Genomic DNA, 17,156 nt, shown 5'->3' on the forward strand with positions numbered 1-17,156 from the left:
CCCAGCCTTCACATGACGAGTCTAAAATATTCACCTGCTCTGCTGTTTTTGATCAGTTTGAGCCTGTGTGTCTTGATCAGGTGGAGGAAGTATGTTATGGCACAAAGACATCATCGTGTCCAAATGATATTATTCCAACACATTTTCTAAAAAAGATTTTTAAGGTTGTCAGTTCTGACATTTTAGCTATTTTTAATAGCAGCCTTAGCTCAGGTGTTGTGCAGCCTGTTTTAAACATGCTGTTGTACAGCCTGTACTCAAAAAACCTAATCTTGACTCCTCCGTCCTCACTAACTTCAGGCCTATCTCAAAGCTCCCCTTCCTGTCGAAAATTTTGGAAAAGATTGTATTTGTTCAGCTGCAATCTTTTGTAAATGGACACAATGTTCTTGAGAGGTTTCAGTCTGGTTTTATGACTCTTCATAGCACAGAAACTGCACTTTTAAAAGTTCTTAATGATCTTTTATTAGCCACTGACTCAGGTGACTCAGCTGTGCTTCTGCTCTTAGATCTGACCACTGCCTTTGATACTGTTGACCACAGCATCTTAATCTCACGGTTGGAGCATTGTGGCGTAAAGGGCGCCCCATTAGAGTGGTTCAGGTCATACCTGTCTGACAGGACCTCCTCTGTGAGCTTTGCCGATTTTATCTCTTCCTCAGCTCCCCTTACTTGTGGTGTTCCCCAGGGATCTATACTGGGGCCAATATTGTTCTCCATTTATATGCTGCCTTTAGGTCTAATTTTTAGAAAATATAACATTTGTTTTCATTCATATGCCGATGATACTCAGATCTATCTTCAGCTGAAGGGAAATAGTTCTGCCTCACTAGATCCCTTACTTCAGTGTCTCGATGAAGTTAAATCCTGGATGGCCTCTAATTTCCTTAACTTCAATGAGAACAAAACCGAAGTGATAATTTTTGGACCAAGCGGCAATCCCAACACTTCTAATTTTAACCTGCACAGTCTTGAGCCTTTTCTCAAATCACATGCCAAAAATTTGGGGGTTATATTTGACAGCAATTTCACCTTTGAAAAACAAATTAGCTCAGTCGTACAGCGGTCCTTCTTCAAACTGAGGCTTTTATCTAAGGTGAGATCATTTTTATCTTTTAAAAACTTTGAACGAGCGATTCATGCTTTCATTATATCCCAGCTGGACTACTATAACTCCTTATATGCTGGAGTTAGCCAGACCTGCCTGGCAAGGCTGCAGTTGGTCCAGAATGCTGCAGCTCGTCTTCTGACACGTACTAAAAGATGCGAACACATTTCCCCGGTACTTGCCTCCCTTCATTGGCTCCCTGTCCGCTTCAGAATTAATTTTAAAATTTTATTGTTGACTTACAAAGCCCTGAATGGACAGGCTCCCAGGTATTTATCTGAACTCCTGCAGACTTATACCCCCCTTAGATCTCTTAGATCAAGTGATCTTTTGCTTTTAGCTTTACCAAGGTCGAGGCTGGTTCATAGAGGTGATCGAGCATTTGCAGTCGTAGCGCCTAAGCTGTGGAATAATTTACCCCTACACATCAGACAGGCTCCCACTGTCAATCTTTTTAAATCTTATCTTTAAACGCATTTTTATTTACTGGCTTTTAATACAGCATGAGAGTTATCTGTTAATTCATATTTGGTGTTTGCTTTTAATACTCTAAGTTGTTTTATTAGGTATGTTGTATTCTTGTACAGTTATTTTATTATGTATGTTGTATTCTTGTACAGCACTTTGGTCAATGCTCTTGTTGTAATTAACTGTGCTATATAAATAATTAAACTATTAACTATTAAAATGTTTATATTTAGAAAGTTGTGTTACGGCCCTAGCAGGGCGTCCTCCTGAAGGTGCCTGTGTGGGCGTGTCCCACCACCTCTCCTGCCTGAGCCGCCACCTTTCCCCTTCTGTGCAGCTGACTCTCATCAGTAATTAAGGAGATTTAAGCCCAGAGAAAGGTGAGCTCTGGGCCAGAGTGCCATTAGTGTGTTTGCAGCTAGCGAGCTGTGTGTTTGTGTGGTTGCAGCTAGTGAGCTGCTCTCTTTTTTTTTGACTTACTTTTTACTTTATTGACCAACGCTTGAGTTTTGTTTGTTTTACTTAAATGGTAATAGCGGCTTATAGCTTATAATTGGCGTCTGTCTTGTGTCGGTGACGTAAAAGACGGATTTAATGCGACATGACCATCAAACAGCAGCTTTCTAAAACATCAGATATGTATCGGATTCAGCACCACATACGAAAGTGACCCAGATCAGATTTGAAAATATCGGATTTGTGCCGTTCACACTGTCACACCATGATCGGATAGATGGTCGCAGAGGGTCAAAGAAGTCGGATTTGATGTGCTTTCGCCTGCAGTGTGAACGTAGCCTATGACAGTGATTCGGTAGCCTGATGGCCTGTGGACTGTTCTTGCTGTGTGCTGTGGGTGGGTGTGGTCCTTTCTGATGCTGTGTGCCTGTACTATTATCAGTACGTGTTGGATACACTGTGTATGTTAACGCAGGTCAACAGCAAGCCAAACTCAATTTTCATGAGCCTGGAAACTGAGTGTCTTGCTCCTTTATTACGATCTTCTCCACAGCTTACAACTCTTTACAACTGTGGCTTGATTAGCTCGATGAAAAAGTGAAACTAAAAACAAACAAGGAAATAAAAGATGCTTTAGCTCCTTGACATGTGAAATAAATGCACCAAAAGAAATGGCTACTGCTAGAAAACATGCATGACAGTTATTCTTAGCTGCTACTAATGATAAACAGTCGTTTTACCAATCCTTTGATATGCAAATTATATCGCTAGCATCATGGTTCTGGTTGTGGTACAAGTTTTGCTTTTCCAAGCACAAATCCCACTTTGCATTGTCCATCGGCATTGACTGTTTTCAAGTATGCCACTGCAACAGCCCAGCTTGAGGTGTCACTAAAGACACACAGTTCAGTGTACTCTGTGGCTGCTCAGATCTTGGAGGGACATTTTCCATGTTTACCATGTGTCCATTTCCTCTTGAGGGAGAGAAGCATCCCAGTCTTGGACTCCATTTGACATTTTACGAAACAAGAATCTGCCTTTGATCGTCACAGCGATGCTGGTCCCAAGAGGTTGAAGATACTTCTAATTACTGAGAGAACCCCGCAGGTGTAGGGTTTGTCGTTGAAGCTACCTTGAAGGTAAACGAGTCAGTGTTAATGTCCCACCACCAGTGTTGGTCAAGTTACTTGAAAAAGTAATCAGTAACTAATTAGTGATTACTTCCCCCAAAAAGTAATCCCATTACTTTACTGATTACTTATTTTCAAAAGTAATTAGTTACTTAGTTACTTTTTAAAAACATGAATTACAACCTGAATAGGTGATAAAGTGATAGATCTTTCAGTCCAATTCTACTTTTTCTGCATAATCCATCATACAAAATGTAATCAAATGGAAAAGTCTCTTTTTAAAACTTGTTTTATTAGTTTTAATCTTTTAACTTTAGTGGATACACTGTGCTAAAAAACAGCTTTTATCAATTACGCCAGATTTCCAAAGCTAAGCCCCATTTACCACATAAAGAACTCGAAAAACTTGCCTTCATCACTTCTAGATTTAACTATTGCAACTCTCTTTACCTGGGCCTCCAACTCTCCCTTCTCTTCTGCCATCTTGTTGTTCTTTGCAAAGCATCTCACCCAGTTCTAACTTACCTCCACGCCTTCCAAGTGTCTGCCCTGATTAAAATAAATAAATAACTGCAGGCAGCCCTGAGTTATGGCTGCAGGCAGCCCACTCCGCTCGAGATGAGTGCACTTGGTAAATAACTGGGTTGAATTTCGTGGCCTGGATGTAGGACGCAAGCATGTGTTACCTTTAGTAGGCTGGAGTAACCTGTAAGAGCTATTTACACTATAATAATATTACTCTTAGCTTTTGAAACAAATTAGTTTGACTTTCATTCGGCCTGCACTACACCATGTAAATGCAATTTTAGGTATAATTGTACTATTTGTTCTTTGGACCATCCATAGCCGGTTACGAAGACAAGGTGAACTCTACTAGAAGCACTAGAACTCTACTCTACCTCTAAGCCTGAAGGGAAAAAGAAGGAGAAGGAACACACACATGTAAAGGAAGCACTCAAAACGTGCGGCTATCCTAAATGGGCGTTCTTAAAGTCAGCAAAGAGGCTCAGAAAAGAAGATCAGACACCAGTGAGGGAGGATAAGAAGGACAGACGCAACAACATTGTCATCCCCTATGTAGCCGGTGTATCAGAAAAACTCAGGAGGGTTTTCTCAAAGCATGACATCCCGGTGCATTTCAGACCCAGCAACACGCTCAGACAAAAACTGGTTCACCCGAAAGACAAAACTCCAAAACACAAACTTAACAATGTGGTGTTTGCTGTACAGCAGCGAGGAATGCCCAGACCTCTACATCGGAGAGACCAAACAGCCACTTCACAAGCGCATGGCACAACACAGAAGAGCCACCTCCACAGGACAAGATTCAGCAGTTCATCTGCATCTAAAGGTCAAAGGTCACTCTTTCGAGGATGCCAATGTTCACATTTTGGACAGAGGGGTTTATTAAACCCCTCAAAACATGACTATCCAGAGTTGGGACCAGGAAGCAGAGTTGCAGTCTTACACGCCTCTCTGCAGCTTCTCTCCTCCTGCTACCCCCCCAAAAACCCATCTCCATAGAGACTGTGTCTGCTTCCAAAAAGACAAAAAACAAACTAAAAACCAGCAACAAACAACTTAAACATTTACAAAGAAAGAACAATACAGTATCCACATCTGAACCAAAGAGTAAAACAGTGAAATGTGGATTATTAAATATTAGGTCTCTCTCTTCCAAGTCTCTGTTAGTACATGACTTAATAATTGATCAACAAATTGATTTACTCTGCCTTACAGAAACCTGGTTGCAGCAGGATGATTATGTTAGCTTAAATGAATCAACACCCCCGAGTCATTCTAACTACCAGAAATCTCGAAGCACAGGTCGAGGGGGCGGTGTGGCAGCAATTTTTCACACCAGTCTATCAATTAATGAAAGACCAAGACAGACTTTTAATTCATTTGAAAGCCTGATGCTTAACATTATCCACCCCAGCTGTGGAACTCAGAAACCAGTCTTACTTGTTATCATCTATCGTCCACCTGGGCCTTACACAGAGTTTCTGTCTGATTTCTCAGACTTTATATCTGATTTAGTTCTGAGCTCAGATAAAATAATTATTGTGGGTGATTTTAACATCCATGTAGATGCTAAAAATGACAGCCTCAACATGGCATTTAATCTGTTGTTAGACTCAATTGGTTTCTCTCAAAATGTAAAAGAACCCACCCACCACTTTAATCACACTCTAGATCTGGTTTTAACATATGGCATAGAAACTGAACATTTAACAGTGTTTCCTGAAAACCCTCTCCTGTCTGATCATTTCTTGATAAAATTTACATTTACAATAATTGATTACGCAGCAGTGGAGAGTGGACTTTATCAAAGTAGATGTCTTTCTGAAAGCGCTGTAACTAAGTTTAAGAATATAATCCAGCCACTGTTATCATCGTCAATGCCCTGTACCAACACAGAGCAGAGCAGCTATCTGAACGCTACCCCAACAGAGGTCGATTATCTTGTTAATAATTTCACCTCCTCACTACGTACGACTCTGGATACTGTAGCCCCAGTGAAAACTAAGGTCTCTAATCAGAAGTACATGACCCCGTGGTATAATTCTCAAACACGTACCCTCAAGCAGACGACTCGTAATCTGGAGAGGAAATGGCGTGTCACAAATTTAGAGGATCATCATTTAGCCTGGAGAAATAGTTTGTTGCTTTATAAGAAAGCCCTCCGCAAAGCCAGAACAGCTTACTATTCGTCACTGATTGAAGAAAATAAGAACAACCCCAGGTTTCTCTTCAGCACTGTAGCCAGGCTGACAAAAAGCCAGAGCTCTTTTGAGCCAACCATCCCTTTAACGTTAACTAGTGATGACTTCATGAACTTCTTCACAAATAAAATTTTTATCATTAGAGAAAAAATTACCAATAATCATCCCACAGATGTAATATTATCTACAGCTACTCTTAGTACCATTGATGTTAAGTTAGACTCTTTTTCTCCAATCGATCTTTCTGAGTTAACTTCAATAATTACTTCCTCCAAACCATCAACGTGTCTTTTAGACCCCATTCCTACAAAACTGCTCAAAGAAGTTCTGCCATTGATTAATTCTTTGATCTTATATATGATCAACCTATCTCTAATAATCGGCTATGTACCACAGGCCTTCAAGGTGGCTGCAGTTAAACCTTTACTCAAAAAGCCATCTCTAGACCCAGCAGTCTTAGCTAATTATAGGCCAATCTCCAACCTTCCTTTCATATCAAAAATCCTTGAAAGAGTAGTTGTCAAACAGCTAACAGATCATCTGCAGAGGAATGGTTTATTTGAAGAGTTTCAGTCAGGTTTCAGAGCTCATCACAGCACAGAAACAGCTTTAGTGAAGGTTACAAATGATCTTCTTATGGCCTCTGACAGTGGACTCATCTCTGTGCTTGTCCTTCTTGACCTTAGTGCAGCATTCGATACTGTTGACCATAATATTCTATTAGAGCGATTAGAACATGCTGTAGGTATTACAGGTATTGCACTGCAGTGGTTTGTATCATATCTATCTAATAGACTCCAATTTGTGCATGTAAATGGAGAGTCCTCTTCACACACTGAGGTTAATTATGGAGTTCCACAGGGTTCAGTGCTAGGACCAATTCTGTTTACATTATACATGCTTCCCTTAGGCAGCATCATTAGAAGACATAGCATACATTTTCACTGCTATGCAGATGACACCCAGCTCTATCTGTCCATGAAGCCAGATAACACACACCAATTAGTTAAACTGCAGGAATGTCTTAAAGACATAAAGACTTGGATGGCCACTAACTTTCTGCTTCTCAACTCAGATAAAACTGAGGTCATTGTACTCGGCGCTGAAAAGCTTAGAAATTTGGTATCTAACCAGATTCTTACTCTGGATGGCATTACCTTGGCCTCCAGTAACACTGTGAGGAACCTTGGAGTCATTTTTGACCAGGATGTGTCCTTCAACGCACATATTAAACAAATATGTAAGACTGCGTTCTTCCATTTGCGCAACATCTCTAAAATTAGAAATATCCTGTCTCAGAGTGACGCTGAAAAACTAGTTCATGCATTTATTACTTCCAGGCTGGACTACTGCAATTCATTATTATCAGGATGTCCAAAAAACTCACTGAAAAGCCTTCAGTTAATCCAAAATGCTGCAGCAAGAGTACTGACAGGGACTAGAAAGAGAGAGCATATTTCTCCTGTTTTGGCTTCCCTTCATTGGCTTCCTGTTAAATCCAGAATTGAATTCAAAATCCTGCTCCTCACATACAAGGTCTTAAATAATCAGGCCCCATCTTATCTTAATGACCTTGTAGTACCATATCACCCTATTAGAGCACTTCGCTCTCGCTCTGCAGGCCTACTTGTTGTTCCTAGAGTATTTAAAAGTAGAATGGGAGGGAGAGCCTTCAGTTTTCAGGCCCCTCTTCTGTGGAACCAGCTTCCAGTTTGGATTTGGGAGACAGACACTATCTCTACTTTTAAGATTAGGCTTAAAACTTTCCTTTTTGCTAAAGCATATAGTTAGGGCTGGACCAGGTGACCCTGAATCCTCCCTTAGTTATGCTGCAATAGATGTAGGCTGCCGGGGGATTCCCATGATGCATTGAGTTTTTCCTTTCCAGTCACCTTTCTCACTCACTATGTGTTAACAGACCTCTCTGTATTGAATCGTATCTGTTATTAATCTCTGTCTCTCTTCCACAGCATGTCTTTATCCTGTCTTCCTTCTCTCACCCCAACCAGTCGCAGCAGATGGCCGCCCCTCCCTGAGCCTGGTTCTGCCGGAGGTTTCTTCCTGTTAAAAGGGAGTTTTTCCTTCCCACTGTCGCCAAAGTGCTTGCTCATAGGGGGTCATATGATTGTTGGGCTTTTCTCTGTATCTATGAAGCGCCTTGAGGCGACATTTGTTGTGATTTGGCGCTATATAAATAAAATTGAATTGAATTGAATTGAATAGAGGACAGATGGTTTGAAAGAGGAGTGAAAGAAGCATCTATGTCCACTGTGAGCGACCATCTTTGAACAGAGGCGGTGGTTTACGACACCAACTCTCTGCCATCTATAATCCAGTTTTGAGATCCCTCCCCAGACGCCTTAACGCCCACTCACATCCTGGGACATCTGACCTCAGGAAATCACATGATAAGGTGGGGCCAGGTTTCACAATGAGCTCACCCGAAACTCTGGCTGATTGGGACCCACACCCAGTTTCACACCTTGGCTCAGGCGATTAGAGGATCATCAGGGGGTCCTTTTGTCCCTCTGTGGGGGGACACTCCCACTAGGTTTAAATCTGGGACTCTCCACCATTTGACCTTAGAACTGAAGAAGCTTCTCGGATGAAGGTGAAACGTCTTCAAGCAACTTAAAGAAGTCCAGACGCTTTTCTTTGCAAGCTACTTTGACTCTACTAGAAGCAGTGAATTCAGCACTATGGACAACGCCTACTGCGCAACCAACCAGCTGATCTACATCATGGCAGCAGTGATCAGTGGGACACTTGGCTGTGAGATAAACAGCAATAAGGAGAGTACGTCTAGGAGACTAGAGGCCAAGATCGAGGTAGCGCAGAGGGAAGTTAGCCAACTATCTGAGTTGCAGAAAGGTGCAGTGTCGAAGGTGCAAAGAAGCACAGCAGGCTGTCCACACCTGAGGAACTGCCAAGCAAAGACTCACAGCCTTGGCCAGCCGCTGGAAAATAAAAATGCTAGTAATGTGTCCGTCCCTTCTCTTCTGCCATCTTGTTGTTCTTTGCGAAGCATCTCACCCAGTTCTAACTTACCTGCACGCCTTCCAAGTGTCTGCCCTGATTAAAATAAATAAATAACTGCAGGCAGCCCTGAGTTATGGCTGCAGGCAGCCCACTCCCCTCGAGATGAGTGCACTTGGTAACTAACTGGGTTGAATTTCGTGGCCTGGACGTAGGACGCAAGCATGTGTTACCTTTAGTAGGCTGGAGTAACCTGTAAGAGCTATTTACACTATAATAATATTACTCAGATTTCTACCTTTACAGTTTGACAAAGGTTTAAAAAGGGAATGTCCACAACTGCAGGATATTTTATTAAAACAATTTAGAGCAAACAAAGAGAAAGCAGAATCAATCACAAAAAAATCCAAATGACTTGAATTATACTTAATTAATAATTAATGTACTCGGAGATAATGATGATTTTGTTCTAAACTTTGGGAGGAGATACACTTTTATCTGTGTTCTGTCCTGAGTGGAAATTCAAATTCTCTATAATCAAACGACAAAATCAGTTTGCAGGTTTGCAGTTTGGGCAGCGGTTGATCTCTCTGACGTCTCTGCTGTAAACTTTTACATCTGATCTTCTGAACTGAACATTTCAGAAGATAAGAGGAAGAACCCCGTTTCCCGTTCCTGCATTATCTCCTTTTAATCCAGTTACGTACAAATACTTTCTTTGCTTTCTGTCTTAGAAACTCTGGTTGTTTTTCATTTGTTGTCTTTAAAATAATTGGATTATATTTTTTATTTATTACATTGGTTAACCTTATACCCGATTATATTCAGCTTACTTCTCCTTTAACATGTTAATCAGACTTGTGCTTTGATGGATATCTTTGGTTAAGAATAATGATGATTTGCTATTAGTAAAAACACAGAGTGTTTCTTTTATTTTTAAATCCTGTCCTGGCTCGCTGCTTTTGCAATCAGAATTATTATCTGAATGTTTTTGAGGATCCATAAATTTTCCGTAGACTCCTCTTGTTCATGTGAATCTTTTATCTTTTTATTTATTCATTTCTATTTGTGTCATTTCAGTTACTATATCATATGCGGTGTAGTATGACCACAAGGCAGGAGGGAAAATAATGGGAGTATACAGATCCAGGGTCATCTGTAGTCCCAAGGGCACGAAGACCTGAGGCAGACATGTCAGCAACATCTGTGCACTGATCCCAGCAGGAGAAGGAGGGAGGCCCCAGAGGACTATGGGCAGTTGACCCCACCAGAGGTCACTGCAGACACGTTTCTCTAGAGTATGACATACCTGCTGTCGTTGTAAATGTGTCTGATGGACAGCAGATTTGGTTGGTTGATGGTTTGAACAGTTTTTCCTCACGTGTTTGTCATGATGATCCATCTGTGAGGCTACGTCCACACTAAGATGTTGTCATTTGAAAACTCTTTTTTTTCTCGGACAGCATTATACATTTGTTTTGTTTTGCTCTTAATTTCGACAGCCTTATTAAAGATTAATATCAGGAAGTTTTCCTCTTTTTTTTTTTTTTTTTTTTTTTTTTTTTTTTTGCCTGTCCCATTTGGTTCTTTAGCCGTCAGAATTGTTGTCTGAAGACCAACAAGGATACCCAATGGATTTATTTTGCCAAATGGATCATCATGACATTGCCGTATTGGTCCATTTGATCTACCTTTGTTTTTATTATTTATTTTATTTTATTTTCAGTTGTTACAGACGGGACAGACATGAGTGAGGGATAGGAAAGGGAGAAAGAAAGAGGAAGGAAAAGAAAAACAGAAGGGGAGAGGGACAGTGAGAAAGGGGGGGGAAAAAAATATCTCCGGGATCACCTGTTGAGAGAAAAAGAATAGAAAACAAGCAAAAAAAACAAACAAAACAAAGCAACATACTATACACAACACCATCGCATTAATCTAGCTAAGTGTAAACAGCAGTAAATACTAAATATTGAATGTTGTTGTGCAGCACGCAGGACAGACAGCGCACAATGTGCTTTGAAGTAGCAGCCAAGAAAGGTGTGATTTAAGTCTACAAACAGTGAACACCTGTGTGCACACCTGTGTGGATCGGCGCGCTTGTATTCAAATGGTTTCCCCATGTAATGGTCTGCAAGAGGATGTAGAGAGCCATAGCCCCGCCCCCAGGGCATGAAGCAGGCATGGAGGAGATCCAGGCCCCAAACATCCAGAGGCCCCAGAGTGCAAGAGCCCAAGGAGGACCACCGGAGGGGCATCCGTGCCACCTTCATGGGAAGGGCTGAGGATACCCAGACGAGGGGTCACCCAGTAGCCACCGGGCAGAAACTAGAGGGGGCTGCACCTGCGTGCCCGCCGGCTCCGCCGGCAGCCAGCTGTGCCAGAGTGAACCGAGCCGCAGGCACAGAGGCCAGAGGCCCGAGGGCCCTCCGCGCCCCGGAAGAGGCCTGACTGAGCAGCAGGCGCCAGGCCCCGCCAAGTAGCCACCGGGAGTGAGCCGGCACATGACCTGAGCGCCCAGCCCCGGACACCAAGAACCAACAATGCACCGACCCCTGAAGGCATCAGTCACCGGCAGGGAGTGTGGTGAGGGGAGATAGGCCTCCATACTTGGAGGGCCTGGGAGTTCCCAGAGAGGTGGAGTCTAAGACCCGACCTGACATATAGACACAGACAAACAGGCACACACAGACACAGACATGCATTCCCACCCTCATGCACACATATACAAACACTCAGCACTCACCCAACGTAGGGGCAGGAAGTTTTCCTCAACATTTTGTCGCAACTTTTCAAAGAGCCGGAAAATAAATAAATAAATAAACAGCAGACGGAAATGAAGCAGGTCGAATTGTCTTACATTTCACGCATGCGCAGGACTGGAACGTAAGCAGTTTCAGTGTGGATGAAAACGAAAGTGTGGACGTGGAGCATTTTTAGATGAAAACGCTGTTTTGAAATTTATCCGGATTAGTGTGGACGTAGCCTGAGAGTGTCAGGGTGAAGAGCTCCATGAAACACCAGGGACAACATCAAAGAGTAAAACATGATTAAAAGATAAATACAGCAAATGTTTGTGATGTTTTTACATAAAACAGATCAGGCAGTCTTATTGACAGGACAGATGATCAGTGGTGCATAGTTTTTACCACCTTGTTTAAGCCCAGGTCTAAAGTACGGGAAGAGCTTCTCTGTGAAGGAGCAGCCAGTGAACGAGTAGATCAGAGCTGCAGCATCTACGTCATAGAAGGAGACCAGACCCTCCTCATAGTCCACAAACACCCCCACCTTCTCAGGACCACACCGGAGAGAGAGACGGACCGGAGGGGCGGCACAAGCACTGTACTTATTTCCATCTCTCAGCCTCACAGTCCAGAGACCGTCCCCAGGACTCAGTCTGATTTTTCCCTTCCTGTTGATCGACTCGGTGGCCACTCCTAAATCCCAGTTAGTCTTTCCTTTAACCTGAACCTCAAAGTAAAATCTGCCTGAAGAGAAACTCTGCTCTCCTAAAATATTAACAAAGTAAGTAAATCTCTTTGGGTTGTCTCGAAGCATCTTTGTCACATAGCAACACTTCACTTGTTTTCTATCGTCAGACAGGATGAGATAAGAATTTGCTGTATCAGGATCCAGAGTCACGTCCACTGCATCCTGCTGGACCCTCTTCAGCTCTGCCTCAAACAGCTTCTTCATGTCTTTCCTGAGTGTCTTCTCCAGCTGAGCCACAGCTCTCCCCACAGTCTCCTCATATGATGGTGGACGGACTCTGACCTCTGTCCAGTCCTTGGTGCATAGAGCAGCTTTCAGGGAGGAGAAGCTTTGGAGGAGGTGGAGGTGGTCTTCAGAGTGTGAGAGCTGCTCCACCTCAGAGCTTCTCTCCATCAGCTCAGAGATTTCCTGTTCCAGATCTTTGATGAGACCTTCAGCCTGTTTCTCTGTAGTTTCCTGTTTGTCTTCGATCTCCTTCATGAGCTCCTTCAGGCGTCTCACAACAGACTCCATCAGAGCCGTGAGGACCTGAACACCTTCTGCTTTCTGTCTGTCTGCAGCATCTTTACTCATCTTCACCGACTCTTTGATCTCCTGAATCTTCAGTCGTCTCTTCTGGATCATCTGCTGAATCTCAGCCTCTGTCTTCTCCAGCTCTGCCTTCTTTCCTTCATATTCTTCTCTCACAGGAACAAACTCATGAGTCTTGTGATCTAAAACAGGGCAGAGCACGCAGATACATGTCTGGTCGGTCTTACAGAACAGCTCCAGATGTTTATCGTGCTTCCTACACATCCTGCTTTCCAGGTTCTCCACAGGCTCAATCAGCTGATGTCTTAATAGGCCTGATATTGTGACATGAGGCTTCAGGTGAGTCTGACAGTAGAAACACAGGCAAAGCAGACAAACCAGACACGACATTAGGGCCATCAGTTTAGTTCCAGTGTCAACCTTGATCATCCATAATGAAAACCTCTTAAGGCATTTCAGGAAGAGTGCCTTCCAGGATTTCCAGTGAGGTTCATGTCTGAACTGAGCAACCATGTCAGAGATGACGGTGTTGACTGTCAGTTGAGGTCTGTTCCTGAATCCCATTTTACACATGGGACAGAAATATCTGGAATTAACATCCCAGTGCTGAGTGATGCATTTTTTGCAGAAGTTGTGTCCACATGATGTGGTGACTGGATCCGTGAACACATCCAGACAGATGGAGCACAGAAACTGATCTTCAGACTGCAGATTGCTGGCAGCAGACATTTCTGCACTCTAAGGGAGAAAGAAAGGAAATGCGTCTTATTTAAAAATTTGTTTACATTTCATATTTTAAAAGTAAGGAAGAAGTGTTAGGGTTGAAGTCATAACGTAGTAGTTATGACAGATGTGACAGATGCCCATCCTGACAACTTCCTGTGCTTACTCATTACGTCCTCAGATTGTTCTATTACAGGAACAGTTTCATGATCGTACCCTTTAAAACTCACAAGTTCCCTAACTTCAGTCGCCTCAAGGTGCTTTATGTTGTAAGGTCGACCCTACAATGATCCATACAGAGAAAAACCCAACAATCATATGACCCCTTATGAGCAGCACTGTGGTGACAGTGGGAAGGAAAAACTCCCTTTTAACAGGAAGAAACCTCCAGCAGAACCAGGCTCAGGGAGGGGCGGGGCCATCTGCTGTGATTGGTTGGGGTGAGAGAAGGAAGACAGGATAAAGACATCGCACACTAATGAGGGTCTCAGCCCATCTGGATTTAAAGAGTATTTTATTTTTCTGTCTTCGAGGTCAGAAACTTTGTACTGTAAACGGGTTTGTCTATGTCCAGCAAATGCAGTCTGATCAGAGCTGTTATTAAACCAACATTTAATTTTTGTCAGAGTTTGTTTCCTCTTCTGATTTGTGAATACATGGAGTTACATAGACATGGACGTGCTGCTTGGACCCCCAAGCAGCACGTCATCTTCATCTTCAGACAGCAACTTGTTGAAATGTCAACTTAAATTGGTCATGTGATTTGGACGCGCTGGTGCGTCTCTCAACCCCACAGGGTCAAAAGTTGGTAAGTAGGCGTATACCGATTAATGACATCAAAGTCTGTTAACATGTTTCATTCTCTGAGCCTCATCAGTCTCTTCTGTAGGACGACCATTCACCATCCGGGCCTTCAGCGGCGCCAGACCCTTCTTGCAGGCTCTCTCTCTCTCTCTCTCTCTCTCCCCCCCCCCATTTCCTGGTCTACGTCAGCCTTTCAGCCTGGTCAATTCAATTCAGCTTTATTTACACAGCACCAAATCACAACAACAGTCACCTCAAGGTGCTTTATATTGGACAGTAGACCCTACAATAATACATACAGAGAAACCCAACTATCATATGACCCCCTATGAGAAGCACTTTGGCAACAGTGGGAAGGAAAAACTTCCTTTTAACAGGAAGAAACCTCCAGCAGAACCAGGCTCAGGGAGGGGCGGGGCCATCTGCTGTGATTGGTTGGGGTGAGAGAAGGAAGACAGGATAAAGACATGCTGTGGAAGAGAGACAGAGGTTAATAATAACTAATAATGGTACCAAATATCTGTAATTGTAATTCACCAGCATACACCATGAGAATTTGCTCACACTGTTGGTGTATAAAACAGATTTTTCCTTCTCAGTATTTGTTACTCAAAGGAATCATTGTCCCATCCATATTCTCTTCCACTTTTCCTTGTCAGGGTCGCGGGGGGGGCTGCTATCCCAGCTAGAGCCGGTAGATGGGAAATCACTGCTCACTCATTTTAACATTAGGTATTGTTTATTTACACATTTGTCACATATTTAGATTCCATTTAGTTTTGTTTTACAATCAGTTTTTGCTAAATAATAAAAATAAAATATAAATGTACTTCATCATGTTTATGGACATGAAACAGCAACTTTAGATCACCAACAACAGCTGGAAAACTAAAGTCATATGAAAGCTAAAATATAACATTGCTTTAAACTTTCACCTACCATTGTTAAGTCTAATTGTTGAATGTTGTCATTATGCTTCTTAAAATTGTAAGGTGTGAGTTGAATCTATAGGATCAAGACATTCCTCTTGATCCTGAGCACCTCTCCAGCCACTCTGTGCTGGGGGGGGGGTTATGCAGAAACATCCTATCTGAAAGATCTGTTTCTTCTGTTGTAAGCTTCCTGCTTTGTAACCAAGGGGGGTTTTACGGAGGAGGTGCTGTGATGTGTATTGTGTGAACTGTCACAGTTTGTCATAAATAGCTGCGAGGGAAGCTGTTCTTTGAAGGACTTTGGGCTGGAGACAGGTTAGGAGCGTGAGCTCCAAGAGCTGATTCTTGACCAAAGACTTCCCTTGCTAGCAAGTAAAAGATGTTCGTCTTGTTTTTGTCGTTAACGAGAATAAGTCTCTAAGCTTGTGGAAACACAGACCCAACATTTATTTGGTCCTCCGAGCCGGAGCCCACCACATCGCATCCACCGAGGAGAGGGAGATGACGCCGCCGAAGTCTGTTAGCAGCCAGCGTCTGGGACGCTTGTTGAAAGCCCTGGTGCTTTACTTTGTCACCAGGCCGGACAGTTTGCGTCTGAACTCCCCTCGGGATGGATGGCAATTGACGGGATCCAGAGACTCTTCCCGTGAATGGAAACAACACGAACAGTGAGTACAGAAGGCCTTAGAGAGCGGCTACGTGCCGTGCGTTGAACGCAGGTACGGGAGCGCGCTAGCCGCATGAGAGAGACGCAGGCTTCTCCGCCGTGTGGGGCGTAGAGACAACCTAGGTTCGGTGACTCTGCCGTGAGGAGAGTTTGGAATCTCCGCCATTTGGGGCGTTTGAGAGCTTTCAACAGAGAGCGCTAGCTGTGCGTGTAGACGCTAGCTGTGCGGGTAGGCGCTAGCTGTGCGTGTAGACGCTAGCTGTGCGTGTAGGCGCAAGCGATAGGCCTATTTTGTGTGTGTGCAGGCCAGATGTGGTCTGCGTGAGTGTGGCTGATTGTTGTCTTGTCATGGAGAATAAACTGAGTAAGTCCGCCTTGAAAGGGGATGAAATACACTGCAAAGTTTTTTATTGGGCAGCACGTGGTGTGTGGATTGTTGACGAATGACGTGAAATTGTGCGCAAAGCAGGAGTGTGAATGTGTCTGACGTCATGGTGTGTGTGAAAAGGTATCCAGCTGGGGCAGACGTGATTCTGCAGGTCACCTGCCCAGTGGACACAAAAGAAATAAAATAGTTGTGTGGATGAATGACAGCATGAAGAGAGTTTGGTGTTTCTCAGCCTGAAACAGCTGCAATGCTACTTTCTGTTTTGGAGAAAAGGACAGTTTAAAAAAAAACAGAGAGAGATGTGTGTTGTTTTAAGCAGTGATGAGAATAATGAAAGTGTGATGAGAGAGGAACACAACAACATACAGAAAATGCATTAACTATACTAACCCTACATGCATATACACAATAAATGATACTCATGCAGACCAGACAGCATCTTAAGCATGAGATTCTGTTTGTCATCTTGTCCAAGTCACTAGTGAGATGAAAGTGATACATAGACTAGTGGACTGAATATTATAGGAGGACAGATGGTTGCATCATAGAGGAGAAAACAGAACGCTGATGAGAGGTTTTAGATGAGTGAGCTGATTGTGAGTTTCTGGTGTGTGAAGAAGTTTTAACATGGCACACATTTAGTTACATGAGAAGAAACTTATTATGTGATGAGACAACAGGGTTATGCTGTATGTTGTGTGTGATTGGATGAATGTTTGAGATTAAACTGGCTGTTGATTTGTCTTTTGTTATTAAGT

The 17,156-nt window shown here is 43.0% G+C and overlaps 1 protein-coding gene across 1 annotated transcript; it reads right to left on the bottom strand.

Annotated features, from left to right (window-relative positions):
• Nucleotides 1-11,960: 11,960 nt before the first annotated feature.
• LOC102781910 (E3 ubiquitin-protein ligase TRIM39-like) lies at nucleotides 11,961-13,613 on the bottom strand. The gene has a single exon (XM_035914703.2). It carries the CDS (start codon nucleotides 13,611-13,613, stop codon nucleotides 11,961-11,963), a length of 1,653 nt encoding a protein of 550 aa, XP_035770596.2.
• Between the last annotated feature and the right edge of the window lie 3,543 nt (nucleotides 13,614-17,156).

The sequence above is a fragment of the Neolamprologus brichardi genome, chromosome 6 (assembly GCF_056152115.1).
Source record: "Neolamprologus brichardi isolate AB-2024 chromosome 6, ASM5615211v1, whole genome shotgun sequence".
Classification (NCBI taxonomy): Eukaryota; Metazoa; Chordata; class Actinopteri; order Cichliformes; family Cichlidae; genus Neolamprologus; species Neolamprologus brichardi.

What these genes read in the sequence shown, in the direction of transcription:
- LOC102781910 (XM_035914703.2), bottom strand. Translation starts at nt 13,613, where the DNA reads ATGTCTGCTGCCAGCAATCTGCAGTCTGAAGATCAGTTTCTGTGCTCC.